At 40.7% G+C, this 16,719-nt stretch overlaps 2 protein-coding genes across 4 annotated transcripts in view; one reads left to right on the forward strand and one right to left on the reverse strand.

Moving 5' to 3' along the window:
• LOC130539060 (zinc transporter ZIP11-like) overlaps positions 1-13,906 on the forward strand; it is a 79,785-nt gene extending 65,879 nt beyond the window's left edge. For all 3 annotated transcript variants that reach the window (XM_057057149.1, XM_057057158.1, XM_057057167.1), the window contains exons 6-10: positions 2,941-3,108; positions 10,646-10,715; positions 12,991-13,089; positions 13,178-13,336; positions 13,479-13,906. In XM_057057149.1, coding sequence (XP_056913129.1) covers positions 2,941-3,108; positions 10,646-10,715; positions 12,991-13,089; positions 13,178-13,336; positions 13,479-13,557 — 575 coding nt within the window. In that variant the 3' untranslated portion in view covers positions 13,558-13,906. The remainder of the gene's footprint in view (positions 1-2,940; positions 3,109-10,645; positions 10,716-12,990; positions 13,090-13,177; positions 13,337-13,478) is intronic.
• LOC130539102 (ankyrin repeat and SOCS box protein 12-like) lies at positions 13,865-16,249 on the reverse strand. The gene is made up of 3 exons (XM_057057216.1): positions 16,098-16,249; positions 14,775-15,545; positions 13,865-14,493 (listed from the first exon to the last, which is right to left on the reverse strand). Exons 1-3 carry the CDS (start codon positions 16,153-16,155, stop codon positions 14,339-14,341), a joined length of 984 nt encoding a protein of 327 aa, XP_056913196.1. The 5' UTR covers positions 16,156-16,249; the 3' UTR covers positions 13,865-14,338.
• Between the last annotated feature and the right edge of the window lie 470 nt (positions 16,250-16,719).

A 16,719-nucleotide genomic window follows, 5' to 3' on the forward strand; every position in this document is an offset into this window, starting at 1 on the left:
CTTGGCAATTTTTTTCAGATGGGATCAGCTTATTTAATTTTAATTATTTAAAAGCTCTACAAATGATTTAACATGAAACTGATTTAATTGAACATTGACAGCTATAATTAGAATTCTTAATATGTCCATGGTATCCATCATCGAACAGGAAAAGGTTATCTTACTAGAACAATTAATTTATTGCAGTGATTTAAATAATAATAATGAAGCACCTCACCAACATTACCAAGTCAGTCAGAGGAATACTCAAATAAAAGAGAGCATGAAGACTATTGAACTGATGTATGGGAATTAAATAGATTTTTTTTTAAAGGCAGAACTAAAAGAATACAGTATTGTAGAAATAATGCCCAAGTGTACTGAAGAACGGTTGCACAGTGCCATTGATCTTTGAAAGAATGATAATGTACTGGTAATATGTTGCTTTTGTACTAATTCTTCGGTGATACACCAACTCTCTCAGGACTTTCTTTTGATATTGTTTAATTTACCGTCACCTGAATATTGGTTAACTCAGCAGCAAAATTAGTTTTTAACACAATTAAAATAAGCTGATATAAAAGCACAGTATGCTACAGTGCCACAGTATGCTACATGAAGGGCTTAAACAAATTAAGTGGTGAGTGATAGTTTGAGACCATTTTTCATGTTTTAACCCCACCTGTAGCCCTTTGGCCAGCTTTCATGAGTTATGAATGTGTTAGGATTGATAATGTTAGAAACTAAACACACAGAGTTTTGGTTATAGTTGGATTCCATTGTATCCCACCTGTCAAACCACTTTTAAAGCCAAAGCACCACCTGATCAATCCCCCATCATTCATCACTGACATGGCTCATGGTAATTGTAAAACCTGTATTTTTAAATGAGCCATGTTAAAAAATAAAGCTCTTCTACTTTTTTCCTCTTCTCACTTGTTTTTACTGTAGCAGCCACACTTCTACTTCTGCTTCCAGTGCTCCATACTGGCATAGTTTCTTCTGAGGAAATGTCTGTACAGTCTATTTTTTTTGGCATTTCTGTTGGGCCAATTTCCATAACCGAGGATCGGACCGCCAAGGTCCCTGCCTTGGTCCGCCGCCCAATCCACACTGCACTGGACCCTTCATGCTCCTCCTGCGGGTGGTGGGTCCACTGGAGATGGGAGTGTCCACATAGCTGGTTCATCGAGCCCCAGCCCCAGGCCTGGCTCCAGGTTGGGGCCCTGGTAACCCTCCGGGCCGGGTACACGGCTTCCCTTTTCAATGTTCCATGATGGGTCTTGTGAACCATTCTTTGTCTGACCCTTCACCTAGGATAAATCTGCCTTGGGAGACCTTACCAGGGGCAAACTGCCCCGGACAGCATAGCTCCCAGGCTCATTAGGGTACGCAAACTCCTCCACCACGATAAGGTGATGGTTCACGGGGGGAGCGGCGTCAGCAGTGATGCGGGCGCTTAACCGATCCGCCGTTGCGAAGAAGGAGCTGAGCCGGAAGGCAAAGCTCTCGTTTTACCGGTCGATCTACGTCCCAGTCCTCACCTATGGCCATCAACGTTGGGTGATGACCGAAAGAACGAGATCGCAGATACAAGCGGCTGAAATGAGTTTCCTCCGCAGGGTGGCCGGGCTCAGCCTTAGAGATAGGGTGAGAAGCTTGGACATCCGGGAGGAGCTCGGAGTAGAACTGCTGCTCCTCCACATCGAGAGGAGTCAGTTGGGGTGGCTCGGGCATCTGGCTACGATGCCTTCCGGACGCCTCCCTTTAGAGGTGTTCCGGACATGTCCCACCGGGAGGCTGCCCAGGACTAGGTGGAGAGATTATATCTCTCACCTGGCTTGAGAGTGGCTGGGGGTTCCCCCGGAGGAGCTGATGGAAGTGGCTGGGGAGAGGGCTGTCTGGGCATCCCTCCTGAAGCTGCTGCCCCCGCAACCCGAATCCGGATAAGCGGAAGAAAACGGAATGGAACGGAATTTCTGTTGGGATGACTTTGCCAATCATTTTCATTGGTTTGGTGTTTGTTTGGTTTTTTTTAACTGTTATTTAGTTCTATATTACATAAATAGACCAAAGACTCTGAGGAGTCACAGAGGGATTCTGCTGATTGGATGATCTTGGGCAGTTAACTTTATGTCCATGAAATTAGCAGTGATTGCAGCTGTAATAATTGACTTGGTAGGGGGACAAATCAAGAGCATTTTTTAATTCAATGAGAAACATAGGTTACAGATAGCAGAGGTTGTCTTCATCAGACTAGAGAGAGGCATCAAGGGATGATGATTAAACTTTTATCCGCAGCCTTCCTTCTTTGTTTAAAGCCAAGGGTTGACAGGTTAATTCACATGTTTGCTTGGCGTGGAAAAGGTCAGGCTTAAAAATAAATGAATTAACCTGCCTAATTGTGGCTTGTTTTACTGCATCACTCAATTATTTCAAATGAGTCATCCACCTTTTAGAGTCTCCTCGCTATCATCACACTGATCTCACGACAGAGAAGTGGATTCAAAGATTCTAACTTCAGATGCAGGAATGGAAATACCGTAATAGAGCAGTCCTTCAATGCATTTAGCTTTGTAAAATCTTTATTCCGCACTGATGACAAGCTTGACTTCTATTCATTTGGGCGTCACAGCTGGTAGTAAAAGCACTTATGATGCGTCCACCTTTAACTGTTTCCATAGAAACATGCATTCTTATCATCATCTGTGCTTCTTGAAGCATTTCTAAGGTTGTCTGAGGGTTTTCAGCGCACATATTGTCAAATTTGTGGAAGCATTTGGTTCGTTTGCCTGTGCTGCACCTGTGTTCTCACCACTGAACTGAATCTCTGCATGGTGGGAGGATCCAAACAAATCATCTTAGTAAACATGAGGACTAATTTGAGTCATGAAGAAAGAACCTTTAAAGCACTGGTTGGATAGAAGTGCCCAACTTTTTTTTATTTTTTTTGTCCTGCAGATAAAATCGAGAATGGAGACGTGCATCAGAGGAGAAGAGGAACTCAGTCGGGCATTTCAAATGGACAGGAAGTTGGAAGTAAACAAGCAGACGAGGTTGGAAGGACAGGGAGCAGCTGGCGGCGAATTCTTCTCCTCATCCTCGCAATCACCATCCACAACATCCCAGGTCTGTCTCAGCTGTCAGGCTTTGTGCAGGAAACACAAATTATGATTGTGGCTTAGGGTTTGCGGCTGACGTTTATACTGCTCTCTAAAGTTAAGCAGACTTAAAGTGGCAGACTCATTTCTTTACACATTTTTCACCTGAAAACCTGTAGCCTTTACATACTCTCAGGTTTACAGCTGAAGCCACTTGTTTTTTCAGTTAGGTATTACAAATGTCCTACAGTACTGATTAGCTGTGCATCACTTTATACATTAAGTTGGCCCTGTGATGGTTGCCATGATGATATCAACACTCAGGAGCTGAGTGAATGACAATGCTTACTAGTCGGGGTTTTTTTTATGGTGCATAGCAGTTGAGATGTGTGTTGTCAACAATCTCTTGATTGAACAATAAAATAAATTATGACTAATAAAGATAAAATCAGTTAAGTAAATAAACAGAAAGTGAGGCATTGCAGCCTGTTTACATAGTTAACGCTGCAGTATTTCTCACTGAATGAAAATGGCCTGATTCTTTCTCATTTAAGATAAGCAATTTGAGTTTCTATCTAAGAAAACCTTGTCATAGATTTGTTTTAAATTATTTGCAACACAAAGGACAGCAGCAGCTATTCGGTCATACCTTAGATACAATGCCCAAGTCTGAATGGGGTTATTTATTTATTTTACAACAAGAAAGGGATCTAAAGTAAAGATATCTGCTGTCCGTTCATGTCCAAATTCACCATTTTTAGTTGGGTTTTGTATAAATGCACATTTTGCCGGGCCACTTCAAAAAATTATGGGGGGAAGAGCTTTTAAAAAAAGACTAAAAGCACAGGATATGAGCGAAAATTAGGGATGGAAAGGCAAGTATTGGCAGTATTAATTGTAGAGGAGACTGAATGATGACTTTATTAGCAGGTAGCATTGAAGCTGCATATGAAAATTCATGTAAAATGTAGTTTCTGTAATGAGTCAAACACTCTTTATAAATTGGCTTACACACACACACATACCATTTTGCACCACACATGGTTAAGTGGGAACATATCCACAAAGGTCCTCTTGTGGCTCTTTATGGGGAAAAAAAAGCCCTCCCACACTCACGACTCCTAACCACAAAAACAAAACACTCAGGACTCAAAACTCATTTAAGCAAGAATACCGTCCACACTGTCCTTGGGTATCATTTGCACACTGTGATCCAGTTCTGATTAGATGCAACTACCTATTGTTGCATTCATGTGTTAGTTAGAAAGTAGTATTAGCAGCTTTTTCAAACCGCTCTTTTGTTATGTTTAAGTCTTTGCTTCCAGATTAATTCTGAGCGGTACATGAAAAGTGAGGTCTAGAAATGTTATTAAAAATGTTTTTCAGTGCTACAGCCAATTTTAAAATGTGCACAAAAAAATAACTCTTGTTGGATTGTGCTAGAAAAGTTCAGGGGTTCATTGTTTGATATCGTTTCTTGCTGTGAGATGTGTATGGAGTCATATGCTTTTAGCACATGACAGAACTTCGCCTCTTTGTCGACTACAAATGCACCTCAGAGATGAGCCGCTCTATATTTTGACCTGAAAGGACACAGTTTTCTAAGTTAACGTGAAGCTAAAAATACAGCAAGGGAGGAGGGGGGGGGGTTGACAGTGATTTGTGAAGTTGAACTGTGAAGATGAAAAACAGACAATAATATAGTAGGTACGGCAATGCTTTTTTAGACCGCAAAAGCCAGTAAATGCTTTAATTTGTCCATTTTTATAAGAATGACACTGTAAAAATACTGTAAGCTGTCAACAATGCTTCTTTTAAAAGGCATTTAAACAGCCTAACTTTCTTAGATGATATCCTTCAATTTAGGGATGACCTTTCACCAGACGACATGCACATAGCTTTAGTTAAAGATATGGAACAATACCAAAGTGGTCTTTTACATGGGCTTCTTCTCACTCAGGGACTTGTCTGCTGCAATATCCTCAGAGCTTTTATTTTGCCAAATCAAAAATTTAGGGGGCGCTCTGCACCGTTTCGTGCAGCTCTTTCTCTAATGGTTGTCACTGCTGGTGATTGTCCATTTGGACTCTTTTTCACCCTCAGACTCTGCACGATAGAGGAAACCGATAATTTACTAATCTTGTAGCGTCAAAAAGTACAGAGAGAAGAGAGACCTGGATGCTCAGTCCTGAGGCGTTGAGCTCTGGTAAATCTGGCCCAGAGTACAGCCTCGTGAACCCCACTGTATTGAGACAAACGGAACCAAAATCATCCGCTTTGCTCTCAGATTCTGGCTTTCTACTTGTGGTTCATAGAATCCTTAAAAATGAAACAGTTGGTAAAGCTCAAGTCTCTCTATTTTCTGTAATTTTACAACCCTCTCTACTTTATGATTAGGCTAAAAATCCCTCTTTAAATAAAGCTTATAGCTTATATTGCTACATTTTCAACATAATCATTATGTCCAATGCAATTGCGGGGCTCGGGCATGGGTTTCTGTAAAGCACTAGATGCTATATGATAAAAACTACATTTATCTGAACTGATTATTTATTCCATTATTGATTAATAATGGAGAATGAAAAGTTGCCTCATTCAAGAAAGAACACTACCACATATTGAAGGAGCCTTGAAATGTTCTCCTGATGCATCAAAGAACAAAAACAGATATTTACTGTCACTGTGCCTCAGGATTGATCTGTGTGAGGAAATGGGTCAGCTGGCTCAGTCTTTCCTTTTAAGTTTAAATTTTTATTGTCAATCCTGTCCTACTTTCACTTGAGCTGTGTTTGTTTTCATCTGTGGTGATTGAGGGCGCGTTGCTGTTTTGTTGTTTGGTTCTTATTAATGCTGTTTTGTGTACATGTGCAAAGCACTCATGTCTACATTTCCTTCTATAATTGCTATGATAAAAGTAAATGATTTCGGTATAGTCTTGGTTTAGTTTAATGCTGATGTGACATAGTAATAATATTAAAGGTTGCTAATATAATGTAAATTCTTACATTATTCTGCCCTGCAGAGGCTTTTTCTGCCAGAGCGAGGTAAGTGCACTTCCTTTTTGCAGCCTGGGTGGCCCAGCAGTGCCGCTGCGCTCTTCCTGCTGGGTAGCAGCTGCATGATAATTTTGCATTCGTTAAAGATGCCCCGAACGCTCTTTGGCTGACGGAGTGACAGCAGAAGTCTGGTGATGGTCTATCAGCCTGAGCTGGAGACTGATGACTGCCCTCTCTTCCATCCATTAGGTTTAATCCCTGTTAGCGTGATTGATGGAACAGCCAATGACGGCTGCTGTTGCAGTTGAGCTGCTCCAAGAATTAAGAAGTAGAAGGAACCTAGAGAACTTTCATAGTGACTCAAGAATATTTGAAGTAAAAGATGCCATTTTCGTGGGTAATCGTGAGCAAAAAAAGGATGTGTTTTTGAAATCAATCCATCTTTATTCGTGTAGGAATAATGCTGTTAGGTGGTTTCTGAAAGCACCCCCACAAAACCTAACATTGTAATAAAAATGTGCTATGCTACAGTAAAGAACACAAGAAAGTTTTTATGGGTCACTGTTCCAAAGATGAGAGTTTTAACTACAAAATGCAGTGCAGCATTTTCTTCTTTTTTTTTATTTTTATTCTCACCTCAGGAACTAAAAGGCAAGAATCAAAGTACAGAGCAAACCCAGGAAGGGAATATGAAATATGTCTGATACTGACTTTCTGTCAGGTTTTAGTTCACACCTGGGCTGTTTCTGATTTGGAGGTTTTTGCTTTCTTTTGCAGATGAGGAAATAGTTTTGCTGTCTGGAAGAGAAAGCAATTTTTACTATGACTAGTCCTGAATTAAAGGCTTGGATCTAAGGAAGTGCTTGGATATGTTGTGTAAAAGATTTAAAAAGATACATTTAATTTCCTCTGGTAATTACAACATCAAAATTTTAATACAGTGTCAGAATAGTAGAAAATATCCACATTAATCCGACAGTCTGGGCATATGACGTTTTTTTCTGCCTGTATTGTCTAAAGGAGTACAACATTTTGGTTTTTGGACAGTAGGTGTAGGAATTCTCGAATGACAACTGAATATTCAAGAATAAAATCTACTTAAATCTACATTTTTATGGATTTCGACATTGCACGAACCCACCAAACTGAAATAATGAGAGAGGACTTGGCAAAAAGTGTCAAAGTAACTTAGAAATGTTTCAGTTGTCTGGGTGTGAAAAAGGAGCGAGGAGGGAAGAGGTGCAGAGGTGCAATAATGAGGGTGGGGGGGGGTTCAATGGAAAAAGAGATAAAAGGGAAGTGCGATCGAAATGAGTGGCTGCTGCAACAATGGGACAGTCTCACTCACTTGTAAAAGAGCATCGAACATGACGCAAGAATAGAATAAGAAGAGACTTTAAAAAACACATCCACAGGCAAGTGCACAGTTTTCTGCAACAACAGCTCTAGTATCTGGGGGGAGAAATCAAACAGGAACCCGGCGTTCTAATGAAACATGTCTTATTTCTGTGAGAGGGTGCCTCACTCTATACATTCTCCCAAGCGGTCTTTTGTGCTCAGCCGCCACACATATCCTCCTCAGATGGAGCTCTTTTAGACTTCCTTAGAAGTTTCCTTTCAAATCAGTGCTTCCTCTTAACATGGGATTCACATTGTTTTCATCCGGATCAGACTGTCAAGAGTGTACTGTGGATGGGATCATTAAAGAATAAAAGACCACAGGTTACATGACCTTTCCCTTTCTTTTGCTGTGTCCCAGGCTGACTTATCGGTCAAATTTACTCTAAGCTCATGCTGGCGATGACTCACAGAAATTGTGGTCAAGGTAACAAAAGAGACTTTCATTTACGTTCTATAGCATTGTAATCATTTGGACTTTCATGAGATGAAGTCTTTAAATTGCCTCTCAGTGTGAGAGTGAATGGTGCCCTGAAGGCTTGTGCGGGATCAGTGCTGGGATCAGCTCCAGCTCTACCAGGTCGATGATGCTGGACCACCACCGCGACAGTTGTAAAAGTAGGGCACCGTTGTGATGATCAATCCAGATGTTGTTGAGTCGCAGACATCCACAAAGCTGTTAACTGATAAAGGACAATAAAAGGAAGAAAATATAGACCTGCATATTCCTCTGGCTGCTATATGTAGAAAGGGAGTCGGGTGGTTTTGGACATTGACGACACTCTGAAGACACATCAATGTCACATCAGAGGCAGTTGTCAAGCTCTTGAACTGGAGCAGCACACGCTTCTCTCTTTCCGCTCTTATTATATTGTAACGATCCCTGAGTTTTTCATGCAGTGTCCATGTAAACGTCCAAAGACACGAGTCTCAGGAGTCTCACCTTGCAGTTACGTGGGGTGTTTGTGCCTCATCTTGTGCAGATTTCTGTTTTGGAGCTGAAAAAATGACAGCCCTGCTAACGATTCCCATTGTGCATTAGCCCAGATGTGCGGCTGTTTTCAGCTTGAGCTGTTTCCTTTTTTCACTGTATGACTGCTTGTTAAACACTATTTTCTTGATGAGGCAGTTCTGAAACATAACCATTGTGAGGGAAAAAAAGTTGTGTACCACTCTATGAGTTAGGGTTAAAAAAAATAAAAAGCTAAGGTTGCCCTGATTCCTCTCTCAGCTCCACCAACTCTCTGAGCTCATGGTTTATTCATTTGCTGGGGATTTTCAGTGCGCACAGTTTGGACCAACCACATGTCATTTCAGGCTGTTCCACAGGGTTGAGATGAATGTTAATGCAGGTCCGAAGGTTGCTTTGGCCTTCGACGGCACTGCATTCTGTCCATATTTTACGCAGTCCTGGGAATTTGATTAGAAGTTATGTTATCATTATCCAAGACCACTTTGTGCCCTTACTTTATTGGTCATTCACTTGTACTTTAGATTTATCGTTCGCACTTTAGCTTGCTCATTAAGGGTCATGTGTAATATATATATACACACACACACACACATATATATATATATATATATATTGTACTGCATTGTTTCTTGATCTGTCCAAGGCGTTTGGCACTTCAGACACTTAAAGAAAACCTCTCTCTGTTGAGCTTTTAAAGCAGGCAGTTGGCTGGTTGAGCAACTACCTGTGTAGGTGCGTCATCTTTCTCACTCTTGGTAAGTCAAGGCATTCCTAGGGGATCAGTCTTAGGACCCATGCTTTTCATCATTTACATTAATAATCTCTGCCAGAACACCCATGATGCATCCTATCACCTTTATGTGGATGATACTGTGCTATATTGCTCTGGTCCGTCCATCAAGCTGTCATAGAACTATAACTGACTGTCTGCTACATTCAGAACACTCACTCACTCACTCATTTTCTACCGCTTGTTCCTCCACTGAGGGTCGCGGGGGGGCTGGAGCCTATCCCAGCTCAATGGGCGGAGGCAGGGTACACCCTGGATTGGTCGCCAGTCAATCGCAGGCTAACACATACAGACACACAACCATTCACTCTCACACTCACACCTACGGGCAATTTAGAGTTTCCAATTAGCCTAATCCCCAATCATGCATGTCTTTGGACTGTGGGAGGAAGCCGGAGTACCCCGAGAGAACCCACGCAGGCACAGGGAGAACATGCAAACTCCACACAGAAAGTCCCCAATCAGTCCCAACCGGGGATCGAACCCGGGGCCTTCTTGCTGTGAGGCAACAGTGCTAACCACCACACCACCGTGCCGCCACATTCAGAACAATCTGTCAGAAATAAACTGGTTTTAAATACAACATTAACAAATCCCATGACCTTCAGTAGTGGGAAATCCTCAACATCCCATGGCCTTTCAACCATAACCACATTCAGTGCAGGAGAAATTGAGCAGGCAACACAGTATGAATATTTAGGCACCGTTGTTGATGATTCACTCACTTTTACTTCTCACTGGTATGAAAAATATTCTTCTGATGCATCTCTACATTCTCTGGTCACAGTTAACCACAGTTAAAAAAGCACTAGGCTTCTTTTCAAATCTTCTCTATTCCCGGGTTGGACGGACACCTCTCTCTACTTGTTGCTGCATTCACTGGCATCTTATCATCACTAGGCCTTCTTCCATCACATCAACAGACACACATCACTAAGAAACCAACTGCCAAATTCTGCCTTTGTTCTCAGAACCAGCTTCTCAGTGAAAACTGAAATGGAGAAAAATGGTCTTTGGATTCTCTGCCCCTTCAGGATGAAATAGGCTTCAGTGTGAACTGGTCTCTATCAACACTTGTTTTACTTTATCAACACTGTTAAAAGGCTTTTTAAGAAGTCATGGCAGGTGTAGGTGTTTTATGTAAATATATAGCGTTATTATTTTTTTGTTTGTCTAATTGTAATGTTCACTGTTTCCCATGCTGCCATTTGCCCAAAAACTCTTGTAAGAGTGATTTCTAATCTCATTGATGTTTTTACCTGGTTAAATAAAGGTCATAATAATAAACCTCTTCCCCCATCTATGTACCGTGGACACACCGGTTACATTTCCTGTAATTTGTGTTCCTTTCTGCCCAGCAATCCTACTGAACTAACTCCACCGAGCCTGATTTGTGTTTTGTCTACAGAGGGCTTGGCTGTGGGTGTTGGATTCGGAGCCATTGGAAAGACTCCATCTGCTACCTTTGAAAGTGCCAGGTAAGATGGGTATCAAGCCGCAAACAGAAGCATATATCTTCATTTATGTCACATGATTCTCCTCTCTTCTCTGGAGCAGGAGAAAAGAACTGGCCTATCCAGTTGTTGGAGTATGCTCAGTGTCTCTGGGGCCCTGTGAATGATGGGGTGGGGGAAAAAAACAGTACTGACTTCAATTTAATCATTTTAGTTTATTTGCATTTTGATAATATCAATTAACTGTTAGTAGAAGTTGATGGACTTAGCACCATATCACCAAGTGGTGATATGATGTTGCAACTTAAATCATCAAAGTCAACTTGATCATTATGGGTACAGAAGATTTGTCAAATAAATATTCAAGAAAAAAGGAGTGTCAGTAGAAAAAAGGCATACAAATGGAGAAACATAACTCAAATGGAGAACCAGAAACAGCATTTGGGCATCGGTTTATAAGATAAAGAAGCCAGTTCAAACATACTAGTTGTACTAGACAGCTTTGCTTTTTTCCTAGAATCTTCATATTAATTCTCTCAGCATCCTGAAGTTTTTAGAATAACTTGGTAGTCTGTTTGTTAGATAGATTGATGGATGGATGGATCGATGATTGATGGATAGATAGATTCATTATTATACACCACGATGTTAGGTGCCTGTGCTGACATCTGGTGGTGAGCTATCAGTAATGCAGGTTAACGCTGAAGATTATTATAATCACGATCAGTTTGATCATACGGATCATTATATGTGTCTGTGCTGGTGTTCAGGGCACAATCTATCATGATTACGACACCAAGAGTACCTCATCTATCTATGGCCATTGACCAATTGAAAACTTCAAGTATCACCAAATAAAAGTGATTTGCAAACCCTTTTTTAAATTAAACTTAAAAATTCATGATTTTTCCTTTACCAGGTGATGATGATTTTCTTCCTGGCTCATCCTAAGAAATGGGGTGTTTTGCAGAGCCCTCCCAGACAGTAATCTTCCCTGTTTGAAACACTTGTCATTTTTTACTCACTCATCAGGGGACTTTAACTGACTTGCTTTTAACCCTTTGACCTTTTTAGAGCAGGAGAGCAGAGCACTAAATTGTGATGTTTCTCAGCTCTTTCTGATCACAGAATATTAGCAATGTAATACAATAAAAGTTCATTCTACAATCATCCAAATCAGCAAATATTAATGCCCAATTTAAATAGACCAGTTGCATGCAGATTATTGATTTCTGCCTGAGATTATGTTTTCATAAAAGTGGAATTGTACATAATACAATTGATATCTGAGCTGAGATTACTTGGTAAAATGTTGAATAACTTAATTTTCCAAATTTGTATTTATAACAGATTAATCTAAAAACATAATTTAGTATCACCTGCAACACACGCTGTTGCGCTGTTTCCCCAGGTAACAGAGAAGTAAATGTAGCACCAGAACAAGGACACTGCAGCTGCTTTGTGTGCTGGCCTCAATGTATTCACAGTAGGAAAATGAATTGAATTAATTTAGACTTATAGCTAAAATAGGTATATGAAACAAAATCTTAACGATGTGTTTTTGTTCTGATCTTTTTGCCTTTTTTGTTGGCGTCACCATTGTGAAGGAAAATTACTACTTCTTTCTAAGTTCTAAATAGTACTGTAGAGTTGAGCTTTCCTCTCATTTAGTGTCCTGAAAGAGCTTTGGAGCTCTCAGCGACCATATCTTGTTTTCCATTCTTCCCAGAGACAAAGCAATGCTGGAGAGACAAAGAGGCTAGATGGTTCTGTTGGGTCCAATGTTAGCATCTTCTGTTTAAGATTGTGAAAGACAGGCTGGCTGGCGCCATGTATGGTTGATGCTAGCCAGTGAACTTCCATTTGCTTTATAAACTTCTCGGTACGAATGTCTTATCAGAATTGATACTGGCACTGGATGCATGAACTGTTGCTGTGTTGGTGTCACTTCTCCTGATCAGTAAACTTAACACAAGTCATCTGAGTCTCGTGTGTGTCAGTTCCACAATGTGCAGCATTTCCAACAGCCATTGTTATTGTATTACGGTTTTTTAATATAACTTGTAGACATGTTACTAATATGGAATGAAAGTGATGTTTAAGTTCATAATTTAAAATTCACAGAATGAGGCCGTCACTACTTTAGTCCAATCATAAATTATATTGTCATTCCAACAGTCGCCCACCATGCAGTCAAACAAAATTAAATTGCTTTAAAAATCATCGACACATCAGGAAATCACTAATATTGGACAGGGGATGCTAATGTTTACATGTTTTCTTTTAAATCCTTGCTCAGAAATTTGGCCATTGGTATTGGCATCCAGAATTTCCCAGAAGGACTAGCAGTGAGTTTACCACTGCGAGGGGCCGGGTTCTCCGCGTGGACGGCCTTCTGGTGAGGGAAAACCATTGGCTCAAGTTGAAATGGTGCTAAAATGCAGCATCATTCTACAGAATCATCTCTGTTCTTGAATGTGCATCAGGTACGGCCAGCTGAGTGGGATGGTGGAGCCCGTCGCTGGGTTGCTGGGAGCCTTCGCTGTCGTCTTGGCAGAACCTCTGCTGCCATATGCGTTAGCGTTCGCTGCCGGGGCGATGGTGTATGTGGTTGTGGATGACATCATCCCAGAGGCTCAAGTCAGGTAAGCAACAGAAGACTTTAAAGATTGACAAAGAAATTGGAGACATGTTTGTGACCGGTTTGTGACTACGGTAATTTCTCACACAAGACCTCTAATTGTCTCTGAATTCTTTTTATACTCTGTTCTTTCCTTTCTTCATCAGTGGCAATGGAAAGCTGGCATCCTGCACTTCCATCCTGGGCTTCATAGTGATGATGTCACTGGATGTGGGCCTGGGCTGACCACATCACCTTTCTTTTCTTTTAAAACAAAGGGACCAAATGAATTGTTTCAATCCCACAAAAAAAAACTTAGTCTTTCAGTTTAAGATGTTCATACTTGAAATACAGAAACGGAAGAATGTTTTGTGACTCCAGTTGAGAGACTCCGTTTGTCATTATGCAACTGCTGCTTCCAAAGTGCAGTTTGGGTCCTCTGTCACGTCAGATACCTCATTTTGAGCTGATAACTATGACTGTTTTGATTGATATTTTGTTTGTGGGGGTTGCTTTTCTTTTCATTTAATTGCCATAAATTAATAACTCAGGCTGCAAACATTACAACACTGCTTTATTAAAATGACTTACGACACATTAAGCGTTTTCTTTACAGTTTTATCTTCTCAAACTCTTAGTTCCTTCAGCTCTCCTGCCACCTACAGGCCACTTTGAAGAACCACATGGTCCATGTCGAAAAAATTTATTTTTTACTTACAAGTACAACAGTGTAAAGCATTTCTATAAGTAAGCATGATTTCTCAGTTTCATTCTATTTTAAACATTTATTTACCGGTAATATAGGCTTTATCCTTGTTAAATTCATTTGTTTGTAATTTGATACAAACTCAGTCACTTCTCTCCTAACAGTTTTTTTTGTATGCACGCTTAGAAATCATGTGTATCTAAGGGGGAAAAAAAAAAAACACGACTTTTTCAGAGAGTTTTCCTTAATAGTTCAGCACTTTAACAAACATTTAATGTTCAGTCATTAACAAGCAGAAACGCCTTCTAGACACACAGAAACTTAAATGAATGACAGGACTGGGCCTGGTTTGTGTTGTAAAAAATTGATGAGGCTGGGCGGCATCTCCAGTTGGTCGATACAGTGGATCTTGTCGATCTTTTTGAGGTATCTCCGTACAGCCAGTCGGCACTGTGATGTCAACGCCTTAGGATTTCCTGCACACAGGGCAAGCAACAGTGATGACAATGAAAATGAAGACTAGATATCAGCTAACATTTCACAATAATGATACCATCATTATAAGTAATAAAATATACATCACATTATGCAGTGTTGACTACATAGTTTTACTGCAAATGTAAACCAAAGCCTAAAAATGCAGTTTGTTGTGAAGTACTGTTTTCTGATGTAAAAGCACATGTTGATGGAATTAAACTAATGGAATTAAACTAATGTTACTGGAGTTGATGGCAATCCAGTCCACACGAAGCCATACCTCTTTCATGAAGAAGCAGCTCCACCGCCTCATTCTGCTTTGTGGATTTCTCAATGATCAGCGTTGGGAGGTAGACGTTTGCCCCGAAGTCGATCAACAGCTGGATGTACTCCACGCCACAGCCGTGCCTGAGGCACATCTCCAGCACAGTTTTGGGCTGTTTGATAGAACTCAGCAGATTTGCATCAGCGCAGTTGTAATCTGGGTCTGCACCATAGAGGAGCAGCAGTTTGAAACACTCCAAATGGCCATAAACCGCAGCCAGGTAGAGAGGCCCGCTGGACACCCTGGCACTGGATGTCCAGAGCAGAACTTTAGAGCGAGAGTTGACCTCTGCACCACATTTAAGCAATTCCTTTAGTATTTCTACGTCCCCTTCCCGAGCAGCGGTGAGGACAGGGGAGCAGTTGTTGGAAGAGCTTCCATTGGGGTTGGCACCTGCTCTGAGAAGAGCTAACACACAATCCAAGTATTTGCCTCGCACAGCTGTAAACAGGGGTGTCTGAGCCTTAACGTCCACGCAGTCCACCAGGGCGCCATGAGCTAGCAGAACCTGGAGGCAGTTGAGGTGACCTTTGGACACCGCAGCATGGAGAGGTGTCCCAGCGATACCCCATCCACCTCTGCAGTTGATGACTTTCTTGTAGATTTCTTGGCAAAGCATCTCATCAAGAAGTCTGTCATTGTTTTGTAAGACTGCCTGTCTGAGCTTGGAAATTTCAAAACTGCTGTGTTCCTCCTCAGATGTCCTCAGGTGGAGCATAGAACGTACTGAAAACAGGGAAATATAGCAAACAGCATGAGACCTATGTTTAAACGTACAATATTGCTTACTCATCATAGAGTGCTAGACAGATCGAGCCTTTTAATCACTATTTTTGTCCTGCCTATCTATGAGAACATAATACAGCAGTGGAAGCATAGATTAAAGCCCTACTCGAACTCTTGGGTCAATCTTACAACCAAAGATGCTCTCTCATTTCAAGACATCTAATCTTTGACTACTTTAGTGGCGTATTAACAGAAATCACTACGTCGATTACAAACGTTTCTAGATCATACCAAATAAAATAAAAATCATTCCGTTTCAAGAATAATCATGTAAAATCCCTGAAAACCTTTAGTACGGTACATAGCACACAGATCCAGATTTATCCATTGAACGTCATCAGACAATGCTAATATGCGGTCCACAAAAACGAGCTTCTTCGTTATTTTACACATACAAAAAGTAGCCGTCAGTGTGTATTAAAATAAATTCCATTGATTTGTAAAGATCTCACAGCAGCATTAAAAAGCTCTTCCGTTTTCAAATATACACACCGTCATCCAGGTGTTTATTTCGTCTTCCTGTTTGCTTCTGTTCTTCTTCTACTACCATTTCTTCATCCTTTTCCCGTCTTTTTCTTCTTCGTCGTCGTTGATTGACAATTGTTAAGTTCAAGTACGCTTTGTTTCCCTCTAGTGTTGTTAAATGTTATAACAACATCTGACGCGTTCGAAGTTAGAGGCTGACTAGACCGTTCTAAATGTTAACAAGACAAAGGACAAAAGTAAAGATATAACAATAAATTGCCGTTTTAAAGAATATGACTGAGATTTGTTTGCTTTGTTTATGAGTTTGTTTTCCAAACATAGCATATAATTTAACTTGCAATTGTTGTGATACATGGACTACTTCAAGCAGTTTGGTTCTTTCTGCTAAATATTCCATCCCACAACAAATAGCAAAAAATAGCATTTCCATGGCAACTCCAGGACAATTCTGGCTTATGTCTGTTCATTTGCTCCCTCTCCAGGCAACCCTGATGGCATTCTTTCCTTTAAAACTCTGTTTCTTTTGCTTGTGTGTCACGAGGCTATTGTCTGCTAAAAGCAATGGGGTCTTTGAGTGCAGCCAAGAGCTTTTAAAAATACTAAAAATCGTTAATTTTTCCAATAAATG

The sequence above is a fragment of the Takifugu flavidus genome, chromosome 1, assembly GCF_003711565.1.
Source record: "Takifugu flavidus isolate HTHZ2018 chromosome 1, ASM371156v2, whole genome shotgun sequence".
Classification (NCBI taxonomy): Eukaryota; Metazoa; Chordata; class Actinopteri; order Tetraodontiformes; family Tetraodontidae; genus Takifugu; species Takifugu flavidus.